Source organism: Astatotilapia calliptera, chromosome 5 (genome assembly GCF_964374335.1).
Source record: "Astatotilapia calliptera chromosome 5, fAstCal68.1, whole genome shotgun sequence".
Taxonomy (NCBI): domain Eukaryota; kingdom Metazoa; phylum Chordata; class Actinopteri; order Cichliformes; family Cichlidae; genus Astatotilapia; species Astatotilapia calliptera.
Genome location: NC_137426.1, coordinates 1,937,265 through 1,964,009, shown reverse-complemented (window position 1 = coordinate 1,964,009; position 26,745 = coordinate 1,937,265). Strand labels below are relative to the sequence as shown.

General features: G+C 44.3%; 1 protein-coding gene and 2 long non-coding RNA genes across 7 annotated transcripts in view; 2 read left to right on the top strand and 1 right to left on the bottom strand.

Annotated features, from left to right (window-relative positions):
- LOC113021810 (uncharacterized) overlaps positions 1-1,426 on the top strand; it is a 76,049-nt gene extending 74,623 nt beyond the window's left edge. For all 3 annotated transcript variants that reach the window (XR_013908950.1, XR_003272365.2, XR_013908949.1), the window contains one exon: positions 391-1,426. This is a non-coding gene — a long non-coding RNA (uncharacterized LOC113021810). The remainder of the gene's footprint in view (positions 1-390) is intronic.
- pcbp4 (poly(rC) binding protein 4) overlaps positions 1-26,745 on the bottom strand; it is a 205,506-nt gene that overhangs the window by 65,356 nt on the left and 113,405 nt on the right. For 2 of the 3 annotated variants that reach the window (XM_026166555.2, XM_026166561.2), the window contains exons 3-6: positions 17,941-18,270; positions 16,757-16,780; positions 15,638-15,670; positions 2,569-2,685 (exon numbers count right to left, since the gene is read on the bottom strand). In XM_026166555.2, the coding sequence (XP_026022340.2) occupies positions 2,569-2,685; positions 15,638-15,670; positions 16,757-16,780; positions 17,941-18,078 (312 nt within the window). In that variant the 5' untranslated portion in view covers positions 18,079-18,270. Of the gene's footprint in view, positions 1-2,568; positions 3,196-15,637; positions 15,671-16,756; positions 16,781-17,940; positions 18,271-26,745 lie in introns of all 3 variants that reach the window. The other variant, XM_080301111.1, reaches the window with a different exon arrangement.
- Positions 18,248-23,030, top strand: LOC145428643 (uncharacterized). Its single transcript, XR_013908951.1, has 2 exons — positions 18,248-20,301; positions 21,528-23,030. It is a non-coding gene; the product is annotated as an uncharacterized LOC145428643 (long non-coding RNA).

The window sequence follows — 26,745 nt, the reverse complement described above, 5'->3', positions numbered from 1 at the left end:
GCCGGGCGCGGCTTGTTTGTCAGAGTTCGCTCCACATCTACATCAACAAGACGTTTTGCTTTTCTCCTGATGTCATCCACACCTTTGAAAATGCAGAGTAATTACAGACACTTCACTGATTCGGCCGCTTGGCTTAAACAAAATCTGAACACAGCACGACATTTAGCCTGGAGTGTTCCTGTTTGCACTACTTTAAACTCTGATCTTCAGTTAAGAAAAGATTTGATCTTGTGGCTGATTAAAGATGATTGTTCTTAAAATCAGCCAAACCCTGTTTTTAATGCCTTTTACAATTAGTTGTTCTTTTTGCCTTCAGGTTGTTTGACCAATGATTAGTCATAAATTATCCATCCATCCATCCATCCATTCGCTTCCGCTTATCCTTTTCAGGGTCGCGGGGGGCGCTGGAGCCTATCCCAGCTGTCATAGGGCAAAAGGCGGGGTACACCCTGGACAGGTCGCCAGTCTGTCGCAGGGCCAACACACAGAGACAGACAACCATTCACACCTAGCGGCAATTTGGATTAATCAATTAACCTATCCCCACAAGCTGCATGTCTTTGGACGGTGGGAGGAAGCCGGAGTACCCGGAGGGAACCCACGCAAACACGGGGGAGAACATGCAAACTCCACACAGAAAGACCCCGGCCTGATGGTGGAATTGAACTCAGGACCTTCTTGCTGTGCGGCAACAGTGCTAACCACCGTGCCACCGTGCTGCCTTAGTCATAAATTATGTCCTTAATAATGTTCAAACCCACAGAAATCAGACTGACAAACAACAGAAAATACATTTTATGCTGCAGAGTAATAGTTTGAGACCCATCACCACTTCACCTGCATCCTGTGGGGTTTAACAAACTGACCGGGAAGCCTGGCTCTGTGATTGGACATCACTGTTATCCATCATGGATAATGCTATCACCCTCTATAATGCAATACAGCTGTCAGACAGAGAGGCATCTGGCAGATATCTTCCTCGTCTGCAGGGCCTCTACCTCACAATACGAAGCACCTTCAATCAGCTGTTGCTGCGATTTGACGCTGTCTGAATAAAACGGAACGTTTTTATTCTTCATTTTTTTGATGTGTATGAACAGCTGTTTCTGCCATCTGACTATATGCAGTGATAAAGACCCAAAAACAGCACGATCAAATAACATACGTGTCTGCGCCAGTTCTTCCTCGTTGATAATCATCATCATCTCATTTAAAGGCCAAAATGGATTACATGTTGCAGGCCTCAACTAAAGAAGGTAAATACACAGATGTTTAAAAATGTAATATATGTTTTATGTTTCCTGACTTCACCCACAGAAACATCTTTTATTCTGTTTAATGTGTCGCTGCCGTCACCTCCCTCGGCTGCTGTAACACAGCTAACAGGTCATGTTACAGTTAAATAAAACAGAGAATTTCAACACAAGGTTACCTTACCTTTCTTTTCTGTGTAACCTATTAGCAGTGGTGCTAAAGACGACTCACAGCACAGTACTTCACACCAACATCAAACTACGTCTTTTGCTGCTGGACTGATTGACTGAACCCAGCAGTGGCAGAAATTACATATTATGTTAATACCCGGACATTCATAAATGAGCTTTAAAAGCTCTTTTTGTAAAATCAAATAGACTCATGTAGGATTGGCCTCCCTCGGGGCGGGGAAATGAAGGCGGGGTGGAATGAATGACCTTCATGGACTCTTCTGTTAAAATATCTGACTTTAAAGCCTGGAACAACAAATAATCCTCCATGGATAGTTACTCCTTTATGATAACTCTGAAAGGTGCCAGGTGTGTCACGTGTGCTATGGAGTCACCTTGCTAACAAGCCAGCAAATGTTAGCATGTTAGCACGCCGCCTTTCCATCCAAATACGGTCTTCTAACCCCCAAAACATATCAAGGCGGGAAAATGAGTGGGTGGCATCACAGCTGATACGCCCGATGCTGCACAGTCCGGTTTCACAGCAGCAGCTCTGTCCTTTCAGCTGATATTGCTTTAACACAATATAACGATGCCTTTGAGATGACATCATAGCTGAAGGCTTTAAACTCTTTTTACACTTTAAAAGCACAAGAAACTCACAGGAAAGACTGACCTAAATAAGCCTCTTGTTTTTTTATGTTTGGTGCACAGAGACAGGAGGATGCTGCCATGGCAACGTCTGCCTAACTTAGAACCAACAGTACATCAATAAATGTGAATGTTTCATTTGGTGACGATTAGCAGCAAAGTTTAAATGACAAGATAAGAACTTAAAGTTTGTCAAAGACAAATGGAGCAAACCCGGTAACCATGTCAGAAAACACGTAACTAACTACTGTGTGTGTGTGTGTGTGTGCGTGTGTGTGTGTGTGTGTGTGTGCATATGGGCTTGTACCAGTGTCTGTGAGGTCAGACACTCCCATTAGACATATCGTATAATAAATGGCTCCCTGCCAGGGAGCAGCCCCAGTGTAGAGGAAGTAAAGGTTACACACTTCAGTCAGAGCTGTGTGTGTGTGTGTGTGTGTGTGTGTGTGTGTGTGTGTGTGTGTGTGTGTGTGTGTGTGTGTCCAGTATCTACCTCCTCCAGTTTGAACGTGATCATGGTGAAGGCCCTGAACACACAGTCTGTCGGCCCTGTGATGGTGATGATCCTCTCTGGACAGGAACCCTCTGAGATGTTGATCCTTGCGCTGCTCTGTAGGTCCAGACAGAGGTGGAGAGGGGAGGGAGGGGGGAGGGAGGGAGGGATTGTGGGAAAATGTATTTTTGGGGGTGGGTGTGAGGAGGGGCCAAAAAGAAGGGGAAAGGGGAGGTAAGGAGTGGGAGAAAGGGAATGAGAGGATGATGGGAGGGAGGAGAATTTAGGAAAAACATTGGGAATGAGGGGAGGCAATTGGGCAGCAGAGAGGAGGTGAGTCGTGATGGGGGAGGAGAGGGAGATGGAGGTTAATGGAAAGAGGGTGGGGCAAAACAGAGGAGAGAGAAAACACATTAGTGGGGGGAAGGGACATGTGGGCCAAGACAGAGAAGAGGAGGAGAACCATTTTCGCCACTGCTCCTCGTTCCCTACGGGAGATTCACCTGTGATGCAGGAGAAGAGAGGGATTACAAGAAGGCTGGAAGAGGGAGGACAGGGGGAGGAGCGAGGGGAGGAGGAGGGGAGGCAAGCACATGAGAAGACCAGCGTACAGTAAATTGAAGATTTCTAGGAAAGGGTGGGTAGGAGGAGGAGCAGAGGAGGAAATGAAAAGGGGTGAAGGAGAAGAGGGAGATTTAGATGATTTGATGAGGAAGAGGTGGGAGGAAGGTGAGATTCAAGCCCAGGAAATGGAGAGGAGAGAGTGTGGGTAGAGATTTATTAAAGGTAGAAGAGGAAGGGCAGGAGGTGGAAGAGGAGGACAGGAAAGTGAGGGACAGGATCAAAAGGAGAAGAGAGAGACAAGGCGGTGCAAATATTTGAGGAGAAATAAGAAGAGAAGTTGAAGATATAGAGAAGGTGCAGTAATAACCGTACGGGGGTGGATGGCGAGGTGTCAGGAGGAAATTGGAGTGTGAGTTGGGGGAGTATAGATAAACAGAGACGATTAGAATCAGAGCCCGGTGCTGGGTTTGTGGGGGAAGAGGAATCAACGCCCTGAAACCAGAGTAAATTTTTAATGTTCTTCAGAATTAGAAAACTTCCTCTGTGCTCTTAGCTTAGGTCAATATAAAGATCGACGACATGAAAATCTTCACATCTCCATCGCTTCCACCTCAAACTCTTTTCTTGACCCAGCTTCAACAGTTCTTTCCCATATCTTCATGCTGCAGCTCTGTAGTTACAGCTCTGTTCTTCATCTGGACCAACTCCTATTCTGTTCTTCATCCTCTTCATAGCTGACCTCACTTCCTCCTCACTAATCCTCTGCACTTCCTGATTCACTAACTGTTCCCCATCCGTCCATCTTTCTCTTCGCCCGTCTCCATCTCCACTCTGCTGCACATCCTTTCCAGCGCGATTTCTCTGCCAATCAGTACAAATCATTTCCTCTGTTCTTTACATGTCACTAAAAGCCTTTTCCCGTGCCACTCTCTTTGCTGTACGCCCAGCCTCCCATTAACTCTTTAGATTGCACCTTCTGCATAAGCTCACCTGTCTGCACCTTGTTTTTGTCAGCCTTTGTTCCTCCCTCTTCTTGAATCACGTGTTATCAACTGTTAGCAGCAGGAATAAATGACAACCTGGAGAATCAGGGATGTGAAACTAAATGTTCATCAGTCTGTACATACACTGACCTCATTATCCACCATTAGAACAGGATACTGAAAAGGTGCCCTTTAATTAAAACACTCAAATATTTTTACATTTGAATTGAATTCTTTAATTTGTGTAAATAATGTTGTTCTTTTCTTCTGAATCCCATCTGATTACCTACACTTTAAATCAACTTACAAAAATATGCAGGTAAGAGTCTGGACTGTGTGTGTGTGTGTGTGTGTGTGTGTGTGTGTGAGTGTGAGTGTGTGTGTGTGTGTGTGTGTGTGAGTGTGTGTGTGTGTGTGTGTGTGTGTGTGAGTGTGAGTGTGTGTGTGTGTGTGTGTGTGTGTGAGAGAGAGACAGAGAGAGAGAGACAGCGTGTATTCATATCTTTGTGGGGACCCAACATTGAAAGTTGAAGGTATTTTTGAGACTCAAAATGTGGTTTTAGTGTCAGGGTTACAGTTGGGTTATGGTTAGGGTCACTCAGCCAATGAAATGTCCCCACAAGATATGAATACCCGACTAAGAGAGAGAGAGAGAGAGAGAGAGGGGAGAGAGAGGGGGAGAGAGAGGGAGAGAGAGAGAGAGAGAGAGAGAGAGTCTTTCCCACATGTGACTCGTGTCTGTATCCGGGTCAGGATCCTGCCCTCACAGCTCTTCCTGCGTCATGCTGGAGCTGAAAGTGAAAGAGTGCATGTAGCACAGTGCTAACGATGACCTACATCCTTTCATCCGGCCTTTATTCACATTTCGACCATCACGTTTCTATTTTAATCTATTCTGGCCGACTGTTTCTCACTGTTACTTTTTTAATTAACTTTCTTCTTCACGTTCACGTCCACTTGATTCTTTAATTAAGTTGTCATTTCTTTTCTGTCAGATTAGTTAGGCGATTCTTTCCATCGAACCGCACCCACTGGGAACACTGGGCCCTCACTGGTCCTCACTGCTGTAAAGAACGTACGTGTAACGAACACACAACATTCACATAAACGTGTTTCAGTGTCGTGCGGTCATGAAACTAAATCAAATGTGCGCTAAACTAAATCCCTTTTTTTCACCATCCACCAAGAAATCGAGCTGTGGGGGTTATCCTCACAGAGAGGAAGTGCAGGAATCAGCTGTTCCACTCACAGCTGATCTCTCCATCACTGAACACACAGACAGACGCAGACAGACTGACGGACGCTCAGCTGTGTGTGTTTGATGTCAGCTCGCCACGAACCATCTCAGCGTACATCAGCTGTGCAACATTTTTTTCTGCATGTTTCGCAAGAAAAACACCTGCCACGTGTTGGGACTGTGCCGAGTGCATCTACAGCATGTCGACGCATGTGCAGCCACTATATCTTATATAATACTATACATGACTGACCTATTATTAGTTCTTAAAGAGCTTCCATGTGTGACGTGCAAACCAGTCCAAGCAGCAGCCTGACAGTGTACAAGAGCCCTGCGTGCAGGTACACGCCGAGCATGGAACAATGACAGCCGGTAGCTTCACAGATCTTTTAGTTTAAGCTTAAATACCTGAAACGTCAGTAATCTCAGCACTAACGCTAAGTGTAAAGTTGTTGGGCGTATCCCAAATGTTAGTGTGCAAACAGAAACATTATATTTGTCTGAACTGATCTATGTGCCGAAGCTGCGTTCAGGTCATAGCAGAGTTTTAAAAATGACTGTAAATGTTTAGTAGTGTGGGCTAACGGAGCAGTGAGGAGAGATCACTTCTCTCCTTCCACAGTCATGACTGAGCTGCACCTGGCTGGACAAACACCCGTCTGAGGTCACCTGCTCACGTTTTCTGCACATATGAGGAGAGAAATAAACCACGAGTCTGGCTCAACAAAGATTCTAAAGATTTTCAGGAGTTTCCAGAGGAGTCGTGTCACAGCAGCCCCTGATTTGCATAAAGTAGCTCAGGGCTCGACTTTATGCAAACAAGGATCGAGGGCCTCGACTCATCATCCACAACACAACACGTTGATATCAGAATGCTCTGAATGACTGAATACGTACACGATGAAAGAGTCTGTGGACACAAAAGTCACAGATACAAGTACGTTCTGGAACTCGTGGCGCTGCAAAGCCCCAAAGTGCCATCAAAAATAAACTATTAAAGTACATTAACTACATATATATCTCCATATATATAGATATACACACACACACATATTTAAAAAACACTAAGAAGGAGCCTCTGAAAGTCAAACTGATTCCAGTTCAGCCGATCGCCCAGGCCATCTTCTCCTGCACTGAGCTAAAAAAGCTCACTCTGAGGGAGCTGCTCCTTCGTGCTGCTCGTCTCGCTCCTCACCTGACACAGCTGCCTTCAGACTTTGGAGACTGAAGACTGAAAACTAAAGCAGACGTAGTTCAGCTCCAGCTATCAGCAGCAGCAACAATAATTCACACAAAACCGAAGCTGAGATTCGCCCTCTGACATTCAGGTACTGAAAGTACAGCCCACCCTCATGGCGGAGCACAGGACAGTAACGAGCAGTCGATCCATTTGTCACAATGACACTGAAACTGAGTCTTACTAGAAAGAGTGTTTCGTGTCTGCAGCACTGCGGTTTAACAAATATACTTTGTTTACTGTGGTCTGAACCAGGTGAAACTCGGAGCTTTTTCCTGTGGTTTGGTTTCTTTTCATACAGAGAAAAATCCAAGTGAACTCCACAGCAAAAGTAAATCCAGGAAGAATTTGCTGTGTGGGAAAACTGGGAATTGTTAGGCTCATTTCGCGGCTAGCTGCTAGCCCGTACAGACCTTTGCACATCTGTAGTACCTTCTCTCATAACCACAAAGCATTTGTGGCTGCGGGACGTTTTTCAGCTCAAACTTGTAACGTACACCTGGTAGTTGGTTGGTTTGGGGGTCAGTCCGCACCATTAACGAACCACTCCGGACTTTGATTGGAACTGTACGTCCTCCACCTGCTGCTCAGGTCCACACTCGAGTGCGATTTGTTCATATCTGCACACGTGAGCCGTGCCGGGGGGGGAAACAGGCCAGACTTCGATTTAAACGCACTAAACAGCGCAGGTGTGAAAACGCCATTAGACTCTTAAGAGGAGACCTATCACCACGGTAACCATGAAAACTTTGAAACAAGTGGCAACTGTATGGGCTCAAAATGTGGTCATAAATATTTTGTACTTGTAAAAAAGATTTGTGTGTGGACTTAGAAAAAAACCCTGCAAGTTACAACTACGAATTTTGACCCTATTTTTCTTCCTTTCATCTGATTGGTCAATGTCATGTCAATCACAAATGTAACAATCCAATCAGAGAACAGATGGGTTTGGCTGTCGAGGGGCGCTTTTTTTGAACTGCAGGTCCTTGAAGGGAATAAATGCCCTTTTACATGCCAACCCAGCGTTTTCCTTCATCACCACGAAGGAAAACAGTCTGTGGTCGTCCGAGTTTGGTGATTTTTGTGTCACAGGTCTACGTGTTTAATACAGGGACTTCCACAGCCTTTTCAACAGCGCTGCGGACCGCGGGGTGGGGGCGGGCAGTGTTTTGGAAATGACAGTCTTCATCACAAAGCTTTCTTCGTTATGAATTAGCATACATGTTTTTATTGAACATTTGAAGAACTAGCAAAAAAAACAAACTCTTGTAGAGGACATAAAGTCAGAGATAGAAACGACAAGGAGCAGGTGCATCTAGTGCAGGTAGAGCTGCTGCAAAAACCCACAGAGCCCAGCAGCCAGCAACAAATTCTGGATCCTTTGCTTTTAGTTAGCAGTTAGCATTAGCACCACATCCTGCGTCCGATGTGAAAGGACTTTTATGCTGCGCACTGTGACTCACAGCAATGGTCCCGGGTCAGCCCTGACTTTGTGTTAAACTAATCCTAAAGTAATAATGGTATTTCTAACCACTGATATACCACAACTTTTTCCTTTCAACAGCTACTGAAAGTTAGGGGACCTAGCTGCTATCGGATATTTATAGAGATCCTCCAGCTTCAAACTGTATCACCCTTCAAGGACCTGCAGTTCAAAAAAGCGCCCCTCCGACAGCCAAACCCATCTGTCCTCTGATTGGATTGTTACATTTGTGATTGACATGACATTGACCAATCAGATGAAAGGAAGAAAAATAGGGTCAAAATCCGTACTTGTAACTTGCAGGGTTTTTTTTCTAAGTCCACACACAAATCTTTTTTACAAGTACAAAATATTTATGACCACATTTTGAGCCCATACAACTGTTCTAACCGACCAGTGTTGTGTTACTGTAACAAATATACAAACGTCATCGGTGGCTCAGCGGTTAGAGCTGTCACCTCACATCCACAGGCCCAGTGGGCTCTGTGTGGAGCTGGGTACGACCTCCCACAGCCTGTTAGGTTAATTATTGATTCTACACCGAAGAGGACCACAGGCATGTTTGTCTGTGTTAGTCCTGCGATGGACTGTTCTCCTGTCCAGGCTCGACCCGCCTCTCCTCCTTACAAACAGCTGGCCAGCTGTTTGTTGTTTTCTCAGGACCTTTGGATCAGACCTGCTTTGTACAGGAGCATCAGAGGTTCAACGCTGCAGTAAAACAGTCACTTTACTGCATTCAGACAATCTCTCCATGGCGGCCCCAGTTGGCACAGTCTGTGTGAAGATCGTGGAAGAAATGAAGCTCAGACTTGTCTACTCATCGATTCTGACAGCAGCAATCTTCAGTAACGAGTGAGAAGCAGCAGCACAAGACTGACGGCTGCCGTCTCTCTGTGAACGTGCACGTGTCAGAAACACGAGGCTCTTCCACGCCGGCGTCTTCCACACCACAGTCCCTTTCTGTAGTTGCTTTACTGTCTTGCACTGATTTGCATGACGCGATTTGCATGAACTGAGAAAAGAAGTTTCACGTCAAGCCGCCCTCCGCGGCGTCCGCGTCTGTGATGAAGTGCCGTTTGCTGCGGCTCACGTGCTGCTGCTTTGGGTGAAAGTGTGCGAGTGCGCATTTCATTTAGTGTGTTGTTTATCAGTTAGATCCCCCCCCCCCCGTATCCTCAGCAGACTGCAGGCTCCTCTCATTGTTATGAAAATAGAACAAATATTCTCTGGGTGCGAGTGTGTGCTTCTGTGAGTGTGTGCTTCTGTGAGTGTGTGCTTCTGCGAGTGTGTGCTTCTGTGAGTGTGCACATGCACAGCTATTGGTAATAAAGCAATGATGGAATAATTCTCTCCCACTCTCACACCGTTTATTATCTCAATAAAAATACATTAGCTGCCGTCTCCCTCTCCTCAGTCTGTTTGTCTCTCACCCACCTCCATCCTTCTATCCTTTGCTTTTTATCCTCCAACTACAAGCAGCCCCTTCTCCCCCTCCTCCAAGATTGCCCCCTTATCATTCATCCCTCCACCCGTTATCCCCTCTTTCATCCATCTCCCTTTCTTTTATCCTTTCATCTAATCAGCATCGGGAATTTATCGATACCTCCTCCCCTCCATCTGCCTCACGGAGTTGCAGTCCTCTCCATCCATCACATCGGTATCCTCCTGCTTAACCCCGATCCTATCAGTTACCCTCTCTAACCTCCCTTTGGCCTCTTTATCTTTTCCTTCATCCCTTTGTTCCCTCTCTCTATCAAAACGTAGCTGAGCTGTTTGGAGGACCTGAGTTTCCCTGAGTGAGACATTATGACTGTTACCGCTCAAGCTTACAGCTAATCGCAGCTGCAGCTCCACGTTTAAGGCAGGATGTTGGCATTTCTCATCTTCACCAGAATCCAAATAAAATCAACAGCCATTAGCATCACCGGCGTACCTGCCCAGTCTATTAGCCACATGCTACATTGGTGTATTTTGGCACCACAGGTTTCCTGTTAGAAGATTTTTCATTTTGGTGCAACCCTAAACTGTGCATGAACTACCAATGACCTCACTGATATTAGAGTTTAAACCCAACTCTTTATGTCGAGGAAAGAAAAGCATCTTTCTTAATCACAATATTTCCCAGTGTGTGTTCGTTAGGCTGATTATTTTTTGTCCCCTGACAAATTAGTAGAACTAAAAGTCCTGATAGCTCAGGGTTAGGGTTTAATATAACAGTGTTACAAATGCCCTGGTCATAAAGTGAAACGAGCACACTTTACACCACAAACCAAACAAATTACCACAGTGAAAGCTGCTTCTTCTTCATTCTCTCACAGACCCTCTTTTGGTTTATCTTCATCTCTAACCTTCATCAGAACAGCTGATCCCGTCACAGGAACCAGGAGAGCTGAACGCATGTTCCTTAAATCTTTACACCAGCTTCCTCTGAATGTAAGAACTGAAAAACCGATGAGCTGCTGCTGGTGTATAACTCAAACAGACTCGTAGGTCGTCAGGAAGTGGTCAGCTGGTGGTACCGTGAGTCTGATCCAAACACAGCGATGATACTCTGAAAGGTCCGATTAACTGATTGGTTTATTTTTTGATACGGGGTTTACAAAACTGTAAGATAAAAAATCAACTGAAATGAAAAGAGATGCTACGAGATATGATGGAAAAGTTCCTGTTTGTTTTTTTTCTAGTGCTTTCCCGCATCTCAGAGACGAGGAGGAATACGAGTCGACTCGTAAACTGACAACTTTGCGTTCATGTTCAGGTCACAGAGAAACTGGGGAGTGATGAGCTCACTGGTGGATGCTGGGGCTGGTGGAGGGGTTGAAAGAGCAGAAGCGCTGACATATCCGAGGGGGATGAGGGGAATTCTGCAGCACAAAGGTGTGCATGAACCTCAAACTTATTAAATGAATGCAACCTCAGACCTCTCTGTGCACGTGCCTGCTTCACAACAGAACTAACATATACGAGCACATTCAAGGAGATAAAAATAAAATATTATACTGGCAGAAACAGAAGAAAGCATGCAGCGGTGTTTCTGGACTCATCTCCACTGAAGCTAAATCACGTGCACGTTCTCCCACTAGTGGGAATCTGGGCTGTCATTATTTTCCAGATCTTGCTATTTTTATTTTTTCACCCTTCCACCCATCTTCCTCACCCCTCTCCATCTCCTCCTCCTCACCCCTCATTCCTCCCCCTCCAGTCATAATAAGTGCAGCAGTGCGCCGTCTTGCTGTTGCAGCGTGGGACGGCTGTCTTCATTACTCTTCATTTGGAGCAGAGGAAGGATGGACAGCCATGTCATTCAGCTGGATTAGTCTGCTCTGTTCTGCTTTATCAGGGAGGCATGCTCGCAGCATGTGAGCATCTGTGTGTGATAAAGGACAGGCTGTGTGTACTCGCGCGTTTGCATGCATGTCTAGGTAGGTGTATGTTTGTGTGTGAAGCCATGATGAAGAGCAGCAGCCTGACATTAATGCTTTCACTGACATGATGAAAAGGGACTTCTTGCATGCAGAGTCGTCTCCGTCTGTGCCAGAAACCTCTTCACAAACACGCGATGTGTAAAAATGTAGCCTTGATACACTAGATTTCATACAGACTTCATCAGCACAAATGTACGACGGGCTGAGTGTGTTTGTGATCTGTCAGTTTGCATATACAGTGACTGAGAGTGAGGCAGCCGGTCAGGCAGTGAAAAAGAGTAATGAGAGGAAAACAGAGCTTGAATCCAGCCTAACTCTGTGTGGTTTGTCCTTGAGAGGCAAATATGGATGTAAATATTCATGCTTTCTCTTCCTTGCTCTGAGTTCCACCTTCAGACAGAAATGCTCCAGAACAACAATCAAATTTCTTTTCTCCTCATCTGCATCACTTTTCTGTCTTTTGTCCTTCAATCCTTCTGCAAAAGGTCAAATTAGGGGTCATCAAGTTTTATTTTGAATTTGAACTTTCATTTGTTGCTTAAATGCTGTTTTATTTTCACTTTGAGTACTTTTATTTTGAAAGGTTTCTCTAGGGCAGGGCTCTCCATGTTACTGCTGTTACACCTTTAACAGGTGATGCATGTTGGCAGTCCTGAACCTCTGTATTGTCATTAGTAATGATTCATTGATGGTGCATTTCTATCTAGTCTTTATTCATCTTTGCACATGTATGAATAGAATGAATCTAACATGCAGGTCTTTGGAAAAAAGACGATTTGAATCCCAAACCTTCTAGCCGCTGCACCATCGTGTCAACAGTATACTAAATATATACAGACATACTGGACCTGGTCTTTTCCATTAAGTTAACAGAGTGAAGGAGCTGTGTTTCTGTCGATGAGCAGTGCGATGCATTGATCTTCTTATAGTGTGCCCACGTTTGGATCCAGTTTCTACAAAGTGTTTTGTAACGACACGCACTGGCCCCTTTAGAGACTCCCGACTCTCTTCAGTCTGAGCGAGGCTCTGTTTGCTCTCCTCCTTTTCCTCTGATGCCACGTTTCCCACAAGAATCGTTAGTCAGCATTGTTCTGCCAGAAACTCCAGGCACAGCCACATTTCAGCCATATTTGGCTGCAGGTTGTTTCAGCCAAACAAGCGGCTGATCAGTCAGTCAAACTCACATTAGTGTTGTCTGAGCACTGCTCGAGCGAGTGTGACCTTTGTACAGAGTTAACATGGTAAATGCCACTAATGCGCTTCAGGCTGCTGCGTGTTGTATTTCTAATCTGCTCTCTGGTTTTTGCATCATGCTGCATCTAAAAAAGAAAATATATCTGTAATTGATTACAAAGCCGAGTACCCATTCTGGGGCATGTTGAGCATCAGCACCATGGACAGAGCACCTCCTGCAGCATCATTTCATCACTTTTTCCTGCTCTTACTCATTATTAGACCAAACACTGCCCAAATGCCTTGTGTTTGCCTCATTCATCCTTTTCCTCAGAATGAAGCCTATAATTGTTCTATATATATCTCTAAAGGAACAGCTGTTAGTTTCTTTATCTCACAGAAATATCATGATGTAATTCAAGATTTCGTCAAGAATGTAGCTGTTATATTAGGGATGATGACAGATTAAACAAAAACCATTCGTCCATCCATCCATGTCCAGGATGCACAGAGTTAGAACTGCCCAGCCCTCCCACTTCCTGCCCACCTACTTTAGCTCCTCTGGGAGGCGCTCTCCAAAACAGCCAGGATGCTGACTGCACTCCAGCACAAACACAAGAAGCAAAGGCGCGAGTGCTCGGGTTATATGCAAGTATTAAATATTATCATATGCATAGCCTGTTTTGCATAAAAGAATTTTCATCATCTCTTTTTCGCCTAAATTCACATTTTATTTTTGTGACATTTCACAAGTTAACTTAAAATTCCCCCGACACATAAATGAAAACTCTGCCCCCCCTCCTGCTCCCTCCCCCGTTTCTCGCCGGAGTCTTGATTCATGTGCAGTCATCTTCAAACCATTTCTCCTAACACACACTTTTCTAAAATCATTTCTCCCTCCAGAACAGATTTGTGGGTTAATATTTTACATTTTTCCAGACAAGCAGGGGACTGACTGAGTTCATGTAGACTCATTAAACTCCAGAAACATATTGTCGAAAAACACCGCAAGGTGTTGTGTGACCTAATTTGAAGCTCATTCTGTAGTTAAAGAGAATCTCAGTGTGATCATTTCTCACATAGTTCAGTCTGCGAGCTGCTGCTGATGAACCGACAGAGAAGCTTTTATTTTGCAGGGACTCGGGAGAGCTGTTCAACATGACGGTGAGGATTCAGGGACATAAAAACTCATCCTTGTTTCTCCAGTGTAATATATGAGGCAGACACACACACACACACACACACACACACACACACACACACACACACACACACACGTATTTATATCCTTGTGGGGACATCTAATTGACATAATGCTTTCCCTAGCCCCTTACCCCAAACCTAACCATAACCTGTAACCCTGACACTAAAACCACATTTATAGGTAAACTTCCATCTTTGGTCCCCACAAAGCTATGAATACACGCTCACACAGGTACTTCTCTCCGAGTCTTGTTTGCTCACGGATCATCTTCACAGCATCTCTCCTAGGAGGATCTTGGCATCTTTGTTCACTTATATAAAAAACTGCTGTGGAATACATTAAGCCACTGATATGGGCGTGTTCTGTTTTCAGTGAGATGAATGTGGAGCATTTGAACTTATAGATCCGTGTGTTTAAGTATTCATACAGCTGCTGCAAGTGACCTGATTGCAAATGAAGCCAGGAGAGGTAAGAGAAAGCAGACAGCATGGAGAGGCAGCAGATGATTAGACCGGCTCTCACGCTGGGTGCTGCTGGGATTCGGGTTTTGTCTTTATATGAAATATGAGTTCAGTTCTTCTCACTGTTAGTCATCCTGTCAACTTAAAGGTTCAGAGTGAACGTTCCCATCCGAGGGTGTCAGATAATGCTGTTTGTGCCTCAGCGCACCAACATCAGAGAGATTATGGTGCTACTCTACAGAGTCTGTCAGAGTTCAGAGGCGGGAGGAGCGCTGCTGTCAGAACGCCACGGTTCACGCGCCGTTTGGACCTTTTTGTTTTACGCTTGGTTTTGCTTTCGTCCAGCTTCGGTTTAATCACTACAAACAACTTTGTTAGATTTGGTGGACGCACCTCTTCACAACAGTAATCCCACATGCTGGAAATTGAAGAGTGGGGGGGGGGTCACCGTAGTGTCCCCACCCCCACCGAGACACGCCAACAGCTTTGAGAATAAAGCATCGTTTCATGTGTTGGGAATGGGAACAGCAACATTACACCACCAGACCGGAGCACCATCCCGTCAGAGTTTCCCACAATGCTCAGCTGCTGAAGAAGCTATTACGACATCTTTCCCGCACAATATAAAGCACCTTGAGGCAACTGTTGTTTTGATTTGCAGTTATATAAATACAATTGCATTGAAAACAGTGAGACATTGACTGGTTTCACACATTTCCACTGAACAAAGTCTTGCATCAGCATTGCACCAGAAAACTGTTGGTCCTGAAGTTTGAACCACCGATGTTAGCTTCTGATTTGCAGATGCTGCCGACAGATTCTGATTGGCACGATCCAGCGTCCTCGTCTCGGTTCCCCTCTTACCTCACGTTTGTGTCTTTGTCACGCTCGATGTCTCCTCGAACAGACAGGAAGCCAGAGAGGTCCGATTGCAGGGGAACTCCTCCCCTGTACATTTTAAAGACTTTTGACAGCAAAGAGCAGCTAAATGTGCAAACTGCAACATCACAGGAGGCCGCCAAAAATACTAAACACACCTTCAGATGTTTGAGGTGGATTCTTGCTCACAGCTGTGGTGAAGATGAAAGCCCCTTTTTATTGTATTTACAGTTAAGTCTGAGCAGAAAGGAGCCCTAACAGGATATCATGACTCCTTATTTCTCACTGACACAGCGTCACAGTGCTTTACAGCCACGCTGCAGTTAGCAGGAGCTGCACTCAGAGGGCAGTCATGGTTAATGGGAGACAGAGGAGGATGACAGAAGAATGAACATGTGTGATGGGAGATGAGGTCAGTCTTACCTCTTCTCGTATTCTCTTCACTGTTTCTCCTTTCTGTGGAGAGACACAGGAAGGACAGTCATCTCCGAGTGTACCGAGTCCTTAATGAAGATGTATTAGACAAGTATCTGAGCAACACGATCAAATACATACAAGATCATTTTCCAGTGTTTTTAAATCGTTGAGGAGTAAGCTACTGCTACTGAAAGACTGACTGAAAAATCCAGGTGAGGAAAACGAATCAGCGACGCTCGCTGCCTACTAATCAACAGCCAACGGGATGCCCCCGAGCAGCTTCACTGGTGGAGCTCCTCAGTGAGCTAGGCGGCTAACAGGTATGACAGTGCGATGCTGTGAGTGTGACACACGTTTGCTAATTCGCTCAGGAAAAACATCGGCGCGATAAACAAACGGGGCTAACACGGATCACATCTGCGCTCTGAGCTGCGTAACATTTATCTCTGCCGACACGTGTCCTCATTGGCCGAGCCTGCCCAAACCAGTCAGCCTGGCAGGCTCGTTTAATGCTAGCAGGAGCCCCGGAGAGCAGCTCCTGCACCGTGACTACAGACTGGCACGATCCAACTAGAACCATCATGTAATTTAATGCCATCTTTGTGTCACAGTTAATAGGCCGCATACTGGAAGTGACTGGGTGGGTGGGGGGGTGAAGGATATCAGCCCCAATTGTGGGTTAGCGAATGTGCCGTGGGGGCCAGCGGTCATTATCGCGCCTCGCTCAGCTGTGATATACTTGGATAAAAATCCTACTGGGCTTTATTTAACACGTCCACGCTTAAACGGGCTCGCTTCCCCTGAGAGCAGCGCCTTTTCAGTAAGTACAGACTCGAATGACACGGCCTGACTGGAAATGTTACACACTGTTAATGCACATTTCACGGCAACTTCATATCATGTAGAAGGATTACGCCCAATGTTATCACGACAGGCGTGCAAATTTCAGAAAACTAAAGCCTGAAGTTGGCTCTGATTTTGGTTTTAGAGGATTTCTAATGTTTTTTAATTTCACTTAAAAGTTCATTTTAATGACTTTTTCACAGATTGAGTGATTTTTACTTCCTGGCAGATCAGATTTTTTCATACTGGGTAACACGATGATAGAAGGGAACGTTAGCTCACCTTTCCGATGATGCTTCCTACTTCCTGCAGAGAAAAAAACAAAACACAAACAAGAAAATCATTTCCTCAAATTTAAAAACAAGCAGACTCGTGTAGCCAATCAAACTTCACGTTTTGAACATGCATGCATACCTGCTTCAGGCGCAGCAGCATGACAGCGCTGAGATATGTTTATGCACCAACATTTAATCGTGTTGACATTTTCATTTTCATAAAACATGAAGCATTTTTTTCTTTTGTGTCACCAGCTTCACATAGTTTACATAACATGAGCTCTAATAACACGAGCTCTAATAACACGAGCTCTAACAGGAGGTCAGCGGGGCGACCGTGTGCAGGAGGCGTTTGGGACGACAAGAGCCACGTGAAAGCAACAGTGTTCTCAGCAAGTGTGGAAGAGACATTTTAAAGAGTATAGAGTGAAGGTTTGGTAATCGTGGACTGTTCTTCTGGGGAACACGGGACGAGAGGAACGCTCTCAGGTTTCTGTGCTTTCTAAAACATGGAGTCCAGGAACACAGAGCAACGGCTGCGATCTGATGATTGAAGTTATGAAACCTTTGTTCATTCTGCCGTGTTGAATAGTGAACTTCAGGGAAACTTGGTGACTTCGGACAGGCTTACTACTTCCTGTTGGGATTCTCCGTGGCCGGGAGAAGAGAATTGACCTGGCCAGACAATTATGGTTTCCCTTTTCCCCAAATTCAGTTGTAGTTACTCAACTTGCTGGTTTAAAGATCGGTGAAGTGTTTTAATTTGATTGAGCTGCATGCTTCTTAAATGCTTAAATAAATATCTTGCCTGGATTTAAAGACAAAACTGTGGAAACTGGCTTTTGAATTCTTCATGTGCAGCACGGTGGTTAGCACTGCTGCCGCACAGCACGAAGGTCCAGAGCTCATTTCCTCTGTGAGTGTGTGGGGATTCAGTCTGCGCTGGCCTCGTCCTCACCTGATCCTGCTTCCCCAGAAAATAATATTCTGTTTATTATGTTGGCAGTTTTTTCTCTATAAGTTAAATTTGGGAGCCTTTTAAAGTTTCTGAATCGTTTCCATCTGAGATATGATGTTATTATAACGTAATTATTTATTGATGTCATGTTCTTTTCTCTGGCTGCTAGCAGCACAATAACCTGCAATCTCCTTTATTTCTCTCTAATTAACACGAGTAACAGTCTTGCTCACCTTTCCATGCATGAGGAGGCGCAGTGTGAGCGTGACTCCCATGGCGCCGTCTCCAAACTCCTGTTCACAGCTCATGGTAGAGGAGGTGGTGGTGTGGTGGGTGAAGGTGTGGGTGGACTCTGCTGCTGGGAGACGCATGAAGGTCTGAGGCCCCGAGGCGTATGGAGCTCTACAGAACACCACAGAGAACCCTTTGGAGAACCCAGAAAGGAACCCTCAGAGAGCCCTGGAGCTGCGAGAGGGGGAAGGGGAGGTCGAGGTTTGGGGTCGGACGGAGGGGCTGTACGGGCGGAGCTGGCGTCGGGGTGGGATCTATCCTTACTCCGGTTTCTGTGGAAAGAAAGACAAGAAAGTGATGTTTGAGTTTGTGACTGTTTCTACTTCACATCCCCTCAAAGTTAATGTCTGTATTTAGACCCGATGAGCCTAAAACCAGCATGTTGGGATCAGTCTGCTTTTTTGTAAGCCTCTCATAATCAGTATTTGCTGAGAACAGCCTTTATTGACTTTTTATTATTCTCTCACTCTGATGACTGTATCCAGAGCGTCTTACTAAACAGAGCGCAACAGGAAACAAGTCATTTCAGCGCGTAAGAGCTGCTGTAATGGGTGTTGATAGATATGAGTCAGCAGCTACAGATGCAGAAATTCAGAGAAAAACACACAACAACAAAGGGAGCCTACGACCATGCAGCACTGTGTTAAACAGGATTTCCTCGAGAGGCTTCAAACTGAACTTCTTTGTCATTTCAGGCACACTTTTAACCCCAAATCCTGTTTTTAAAGCAATTTCCACAGATGTAGGAAAACCCTAAAATAGAGTGATAAATTGGGGCGTTTCTCTTCTCCGTGCTTAGTTTGACTCAGGTGCTGGACGCTCCACGTCACCTTCTTTGGTCCCCACAACAGATTATCCATCTGATCCTCCTCTATGACCAACCCTCTGCACGCCCTGCTGCATGCTGATGTCCACATCTACTCCTGACACAGCACAGGATCACCTGAGTTAGTGCACAGCAATACTATAGCAATGCAACATCCATATTTTATTACATAAATTAAAACACTATGAACAATAGGGCTCCATCCTGAGATACCCGTCCAACGCCGCACACACTCACTTTACTAAACTACTGCTTTACTCAGATGGCTCAGTCACATGGGTAAGAACAGGACAGACCTCCCTGCATCGACAAAAAGTTCTTTCACATTCTGCAGCTTGTCACGACTCGAGGGTGTTGCACACTCATGACTTTTCACTGCAAGGCGACTGCACAGGTTCTTCTTTCTTCTTTGATGGACTGACTACAGTCACTCTCAGACAGACTGTCGAACATTCGTGAACAACTGCCGTCTAATTTATAAATGCAGACAGATTTCCTCATATCAAGAGTCAGTCAATGAGCAACACTCGAGGGTACCAGCTCAGCTGGCAGGTTCTGGTTATATTCGTACAGAACAGAAGGGTCGCTGAGACCAAACAGAATATTTAAATGTGAATTTCTGTCTTTCCTTTTGCATTAAAAGAATCTGAAGTGAGACAATTCTGTCAACATCTGTTTCATCCAATAATCTCAATTTTAACTTTGACATAATTTGCAGATAAACAGTCAACATTTACCACCTTAAAACGTCCTTTTATTGACCTTGTTATGCTAACCAGTACTTTTACAGAATAATTTAACTATTTATATTATTAACTGATGATAAAGGTTGCTGTAAAAATAAAAGTAGGTTGCAGTATTAAAAGTAAAGGTCAGAGTGTGAGGGCAGCGACTTTAAATCTTCCAACAAACGCTGTTACGCTCACGCTGTCGGAGCACAGCGCCGAGTGTGGCCCTGCAGCCACGAGGTCAACAAGGCGTTTCACTGATTCCACATCCTCAGCAGCACGGCGGGAGCGAGCCGGCTCCGGTGCCGTGCGAAGTGTGGAAATTAACATAATTTCTCAAGTGTCAGAAGCTGGTCAACAAGTCTGTGCTGTAATTTAAAAATTAATTGGGAACTCTGTTTAAAAAAAGCTTCGGGGGCTGAATTAAATAAGCTTCTGGCCGTGGAAGCGCCACTCAAGCGTGATGATACTTAAGCGTTTCCTTTTAACACAAAACTGAAAAGAAAACAGAGAAAGAGAGACCTCCTCCACGCCTGCATTCGCCTCGTTGTATTCAGATACGCAACTATGCATGCTGCACACATGACTGCATGTACATGCTGCACTTTGATCATTTTTGAGTAAACATGTATGTTTTTTTAGCAGATTTTGCTGTTTGTGTCTGGAGAGCTCACACACACACACTCAGGCATCTGTCACTATGCCAACCAGCACTGTAGGTAACCCGAGGTATGCAGACGAATAAAAAGGTGCGTATAAATGATCGACATATGTTTGTGTGCGTGTGCGTGTGCTGATGGCTCGTTGTGCAGTTTAAAGTGTTTCTATGCAAACAGCGAGCCTCACGTCTCCATCTGCACGTCTGCATCCCCCACTCTCATAAAAAATACACACTCTGAGCCAAAGTAGGTCACAAATGTAATGCAGGCTGTTTGGCATGCAAAGCAAGCAGCATCTCATGACAATGCAACACTCATCCACACACACACACACACACACGCACACTTGAGAAACAAATCAGAGGACAGAGGTGCTGAGAGAGAAAACAGAGTTAAAATAGTAGCAAGTGGCAGAAGCAGGTGGGGGGAGGGGAGAAATGGCAGGAGACGGCTTACACGACCTCCCGGGGAGCGAGAAGAGTGGCTGTCAAAACATCGTTTACACATGAATTCAGTCATTGGCGGCACAGGTCGAGTGTTTGCTTATCTGCGCATCCATTAAAACCTCTGTGTGGAAATTGTGCGTATTGTTGTGCAGCGTCGCGGATAGGCCGGGCACGCGTGTGGACTGGAGTGTGCAGCTGCATGAGTGCATGCATTTGAGAGGGCGGATTTAGTGTTTTATTTTCCTCTGAACAGTGTGTGTGTGTGTGTGTGTGTGTGTGTGTGTGTGTGTGTGTGTGTGTGTGTGTGAGAGAGAGAGAGAGAGGAAGAGGGAGAGAGATGAAGAACACAGAACATATGAATTATTAAAGTCCTTTCAGATGCTTCAGTACCGGGTTAAAACCAGGCCTACCCATCCCCCTCCGAGTCATGTTTGCCCCCCCCCACACACACACACACACACACACTCGGGGGAATAAGCCATGAATCAGCCATGCATGAGCTCAGAACTGAGAGAGTGTGTGTATGATTTTACTTGTTTTGCTGACATTGTGGGGACGATGGTCACACAGTAACCTTTTAGGGACTCAACTCTGAGTTTAACCGGATGTCCAGGAGGAAAATTGTTCATATTTATTTTCTGTGGCAGAGTATATGCTGTACTTTATCTCCATGAAACTACAGGACACCGAATACACAGATTTCCTTAAATATAGTGCTGGGTGATACTGCGTAGATGCATTCATTAGGGATGTTACACAGCACAAGGATGTTACGCCTTCATACGGTTTAAAAAATAAGTGTCAGTTTAATTCCTTCTCTGCTTTTCTATTTGTATTTTTATTTATTGATGATCCATTCATTGGCACCAGCCTGGACTGCAGCAGCTGCCAGAAACAAGCACCGACACACAAACAGATTCTCCAAGCTGCAAACAGGAAGGAGCAAGCAGCAAAGTAGTGACCAGCATCCATGGAATGAACTCCTGTGAGCAAAATATCTGCTAGCAAAGCGAGTGAGCATGTACCAGTTTAAACTACTGTCAATGAAACTGCTGACTGGTGTGAGAAGAATAGCAAATAAATACATGCAGGCATAACTACGACAAAACATCAACTTTGTTTGTGGCAGTGACTTTAAACTCTTTAAACACAAGAGCTTGTTGGTTTGGGTTTCCACCAAATGTTGTTACATCATTATTATAAATATATAATCAATAAAGACGTAACGACAACGTCAATGCAGCAGTAACATCTAAAAACAGCATATTTGAGTAAAAAACACAGGAAACATATTTTGGTCCTTTAAGTAGATTCATTTGATAACGTGTCTTTTACCTGTAACCCTGTAAATGCAGGACTGTCACATTTACAGTGAGCTACTCCTTCTTTTACTTAAACGGTCCTGTTATCTCCATTTTCAGCATCATAAGAGGAACTCTGCCTCACTGCCAACATCATCTTTTAACTCACCGATAGACTCGTTTTATCGTAGCGTATCGTATGAGCTTTAAGGCTACCACACCTGTATGCCAAACGTCTCGCGGCTCACAAACTACAAGTGGGTGGAGCCTCTTTGCTCACAGCCGGAGTTGTACACCCGAAATGATCACATTTATGAAAATCCATGGCTGTGACGTCACACATGTATAAAGTGTGAGTCTGAGCGCTTAAAGAGTTTCCAGCTACAAACACAAACACGAGCATGCGGCGCTGGAGCAGGAGACACAACAGGAAACAAAGGACTGAACAGCATGTGGATACAACAACTGTCCAAAATAAATAACACTGTGAAAGTAGATCTTGCAGGTAAATGTGAAAGACAAAAATCACATGATTGATGGCGAGCGATGATGATGGTCAGTCACACGCATCCTTTTGTACATCCTGTCGTAATGTGAGAGGAGGAAGAAGATTTTGCTCTGCTTTCTTCCTCCGTTACACAAACACAGCCTCCACAGCCGGCGCGCTCTGCAGTGCTGCTGAACTTTGGCCTTGTAGACACACAGTTTGTGCTGCAGCTACGATAGCTGGAGCTCTGCAATCACAGAGCAAAGTAATAATTTTGATTAGTGTGTTTGTTCCTATTGTGGAACTGATGCCGAAATGCAACAATCTGTCTTTATATGCTTTTCAAGACAAAGAAGCCAGACACAGAAACGGGCCAAGAGATTTGTTTGGAAGGACAAACTAAAAGATGGGTGCTTGAAATACATAACAAAATGTTTACTGCAACTTTAATTGTACTTATATCAGGAAAAAATGTATTTGCTGTGTGAAACATGTTCAAGTGTGCTGAGAATGTGTTTATACTTTTATTTATATTCGAGATTAACGACTATGTTTCAAAAATAAATCCATTTGTATCCTGATAAACCCACTTTGTTATTACTTAAACAGAGTTGTAAGACACGACAACCCGCTGAAAATATCAAAACACACAAAACAAGACGGCAGAGTCATAAAGCCGCTCAAACAGAACGCACATTAACAACAGATTTAAAATGATTACATTTACAGGGATTAGTTACTCTAATGGTCGCTGCTGATTGATCCACTCGAGTGGGGTTCAGGAATTAAAAGCCAGTTTTCCAGCTTCAGTATTTATGGGATGACTTTGAAGGATGAAGGAAAACCGTTTCAGGCCTTTTTGACTTGATCTGCATTAAAAAGTTTGCGGATAAAGAAACTGCATTTCTTCTCTCGGCCGATGGATCAGCAGAGATGTAATGCATCAGTTTGATTTCTACTTCACGCTGCACATTATTCAAATTCTCCCAAATAGGGCTGCCACGATTGGTCGACTAGTCACGATTACGTAGACTATCAAAATCGTCGATGACTAATTTAATAGTCGACGCGTCGTTTGAAGCTTTGTAAGATCCCAAAAGCAGGAATAAGTAGCAGGATTTAAGAGTGTAATAACGGACTGAAACAGAAGATGGCAGCACTGCATGTACAAGGATGCCAGCTGCCGTTAAACCCCGAAGAAGAAGAAGCTGTGTCCCAGAATTCATAGCGCGGCCCTGCTCAGTTTCCAACAATGGCGGCAGCTAGTTAGTTCTAATATTACTCTTATTATTCTTTCTGGGTCACAAAATAAATGTTTCACATATTTTCAGGCGAGAATGTAGCTGTGTAAACCTCAAATATCTGCTCAGTTTATCAAGACACCACATATTTTCAAAAGAGCTCCGACGTTTTCGGAGACGTCTGTTGCCCACTAGCTCGATAGCTAGCCGGGGCTAGGCTAACTAGCGCCGTGAGAACACCGGACTCCCGGCAAATCCTTTTCAAACCATCGCCGTCTTTCACTGCTCAGGTTAAACATGATATATAAGTCACTTAGATAACTTAAATGTTATTGTTTGTCTTTTTTTTGTATTTTATTTGTTCCTGAGTAAATCGGTTTGGCTGAGATTAAAGTTATAGTTTTTACACAGCTGAATAAACGTCAAGCAGACAGCTGATTATCAGAAGTGTGAGATGCTGGAGAATATACTCCGGTGTCCTGTTATAGTTTAGATAGCAAGGAGTTTATTAAACTTCACCGAAACAATCTGCAAATTTCATTAAAATTTAATAAACTATCATCTTGTCTTTATTTTTAGTTAGCACAGACCTGAAACACTTAAAGCTGTAAGCTAATGATAGTTATATAAGAGCAGATGCTGCTGGTGCAATAAGCTGTACGTTTTACGTCCAGTGGATGATGATCTGATTAGTCGACTAATCGCAAAAAATAATCTGTGACTAGTCGACTATCAAAATAATCGTTTGTGGCAGCCCTACTCCCAAATATACAAAATGTAATCTCATTACTGAATTGTTATTCTCTGGGGAACTAACTCAAATGCCCGACAGCACAGCCAGAGCCAGAAGGACACGAGGGTGCGGTCGCAGTTCATCCCATGGCATGTGCACACTGGCTGCATTAAGTCAAACAGATTGTAAAAGTTTCATCATATGTTTAAATCGAGGTTCTACTTTGTGAACAAAAGCATCATTTTAAATGCAGAGAACATTTTCCCTGTGAGCTTTATTTTAGTTACAAACATATACTCAGTCATTTTGTAAAAATAAGCTCTGACGGCTCTGCTGGGAAGCACATTATTGTACTTCCTGACCTTTGCCCTCTGTCATGTGAAGACGTGCTGCAGCTGCTGTCCATGGTGCTGATTTAAACCTGGATTATTGCTGCTTTAGCACTTACACAGTGTGTATGAGTGAGAGACAGTGAGCTAGAGAGAGAGAGGCTTGGGCATGCCATGGTAGTAAAGGTAAAATAATAATGTTCCCCAGAGCCAATAGGAGATGTTACACCTGTGGAGAAGCCAGTTAAATGCAAATAAAACCATCTTGTGGTTTTGCAGGAGTCTCCTTCTCTGGATGACGTCGTTCAGTGCTGAAATTTCAACAATATTTTTCTGTCTTGTCCAATTGTTGCAGAACTTTATGATGTAAAACACCTCGAGCAGACGGATGTTATTTGGAGCTATATAAATAAAACCGAACTGAAAGTTCAGGCTGGCATGAATGTGAGTGAAAATTCAACAAACTTGTCAAAACCAAGCAACAATCTCCTGATTCCAACACAAAAGTTTCAATAACTGCAGTTCTTCTAATGCTGGCTCCAAAACGGAGTCGGTCCTCACACACTCGTGGTTAACATTACAGCCTTTATAACTCACCTGCTGCAATTAAAGCTTATAATTAGGGGCGTGGCCTTTGACTAACAGATGGATGGTGGCGCAGGCGGTCGTAGCTGCTAGCGGTCTGCTAAGCTTCACCTCAGATGACTGAAGTCCCTGAACTGGACTGTTTGTGCCAACAATATGGCTGCTGTGAGGTTATTTGCATTAAAATCATCCCAGAAGAAGAAATTTCAGCATTTTTTCGGTTTGTATGGTGCAGCCACAGAGGTCACAGATGAAGCCAGCTAGCATTAGTTGATCTCTGTTGTCAAAATGTGGTCATTTCTGGCTAAAGCAACATGGTGACACTGAGATTTCAAAATATAAACATACATAAGCCAACAGATAACACTGTTAGCAACATAAATGGTAGAGCTTCAGCACAGATGATTAATGTGAGCTCTGCTTGTTTTGAATAACTGTTGCCTCGTCTCTCAGTTAAGTTTGGCAGGCGGGTCGTATTTTTCTTGGATTGTACAGATTTAATTTGGATGTTGGAAACAAAACCACCATCACCGTTTTCCCCTTTTTAGAAAAACGAAAACATTTCTTCCAATAAGAACTGGAACAAAGACCACGAGTCTGTCAAAAACCTTGCAAATGCCAAAGATGAGATTTATCGTGACTGCGATCATATTTGTGCAACATCATATACACATGTAGTGGACTCTTCCCTCTCTGCTGAGTGTGACTGCACTATTGTTTCAGAACAATACTGCAGATGAAATCCAGGACTTGTCTCTCAAATTATACCCTGATACATCAACACGCTGCCCTCCTTTTCTCCTCCGACTGCTTTCCCACTGGACTCATCAGGCAAAGCCGCCTTTCATATCAGTCTCCAACACAAGAAAAGGAAATTGTTCCGAAAGAAACAAATAGGGAGAAACAGGAAGTCGACGTGTGCATGAACACACACACACACACACACACACACACACACACACACACACACACACACACACACACACACAGAAAAGAAAGAAAAAGTGACGAAAAAGGAGGAAACGGGAAGAAAAGCACTCAAACAAATCCTGAGGGAGGAAATCAGAGACAAAACGAGGAGGCAGAACACTCTGAATACGTTTCAGGGACATGAGCTAAATCACTGTATTGAATTTGATTATCAGGTGGGCAGGCCTGATTGATTCTGGCCAGCAACAACTCATTTCTAAATACTGATTGGATTAAACGCTGAGCTCGCGACTCATTCCTTAAAGCTGATTGGATTAAAGCAGCAGCCGGCTGATTTAAATCACATCGTTGGTCAACTGCAACGTCAAGGACGAGCTGCTTGTAAAACCAGAGAAGAGACAGAAAAACTGCCTCTCCCTGCGACTGTGTATCTTTGTGTGGTTTTGTTGCTGAAGTCATGGACTCACTTCCTCAAAAACACA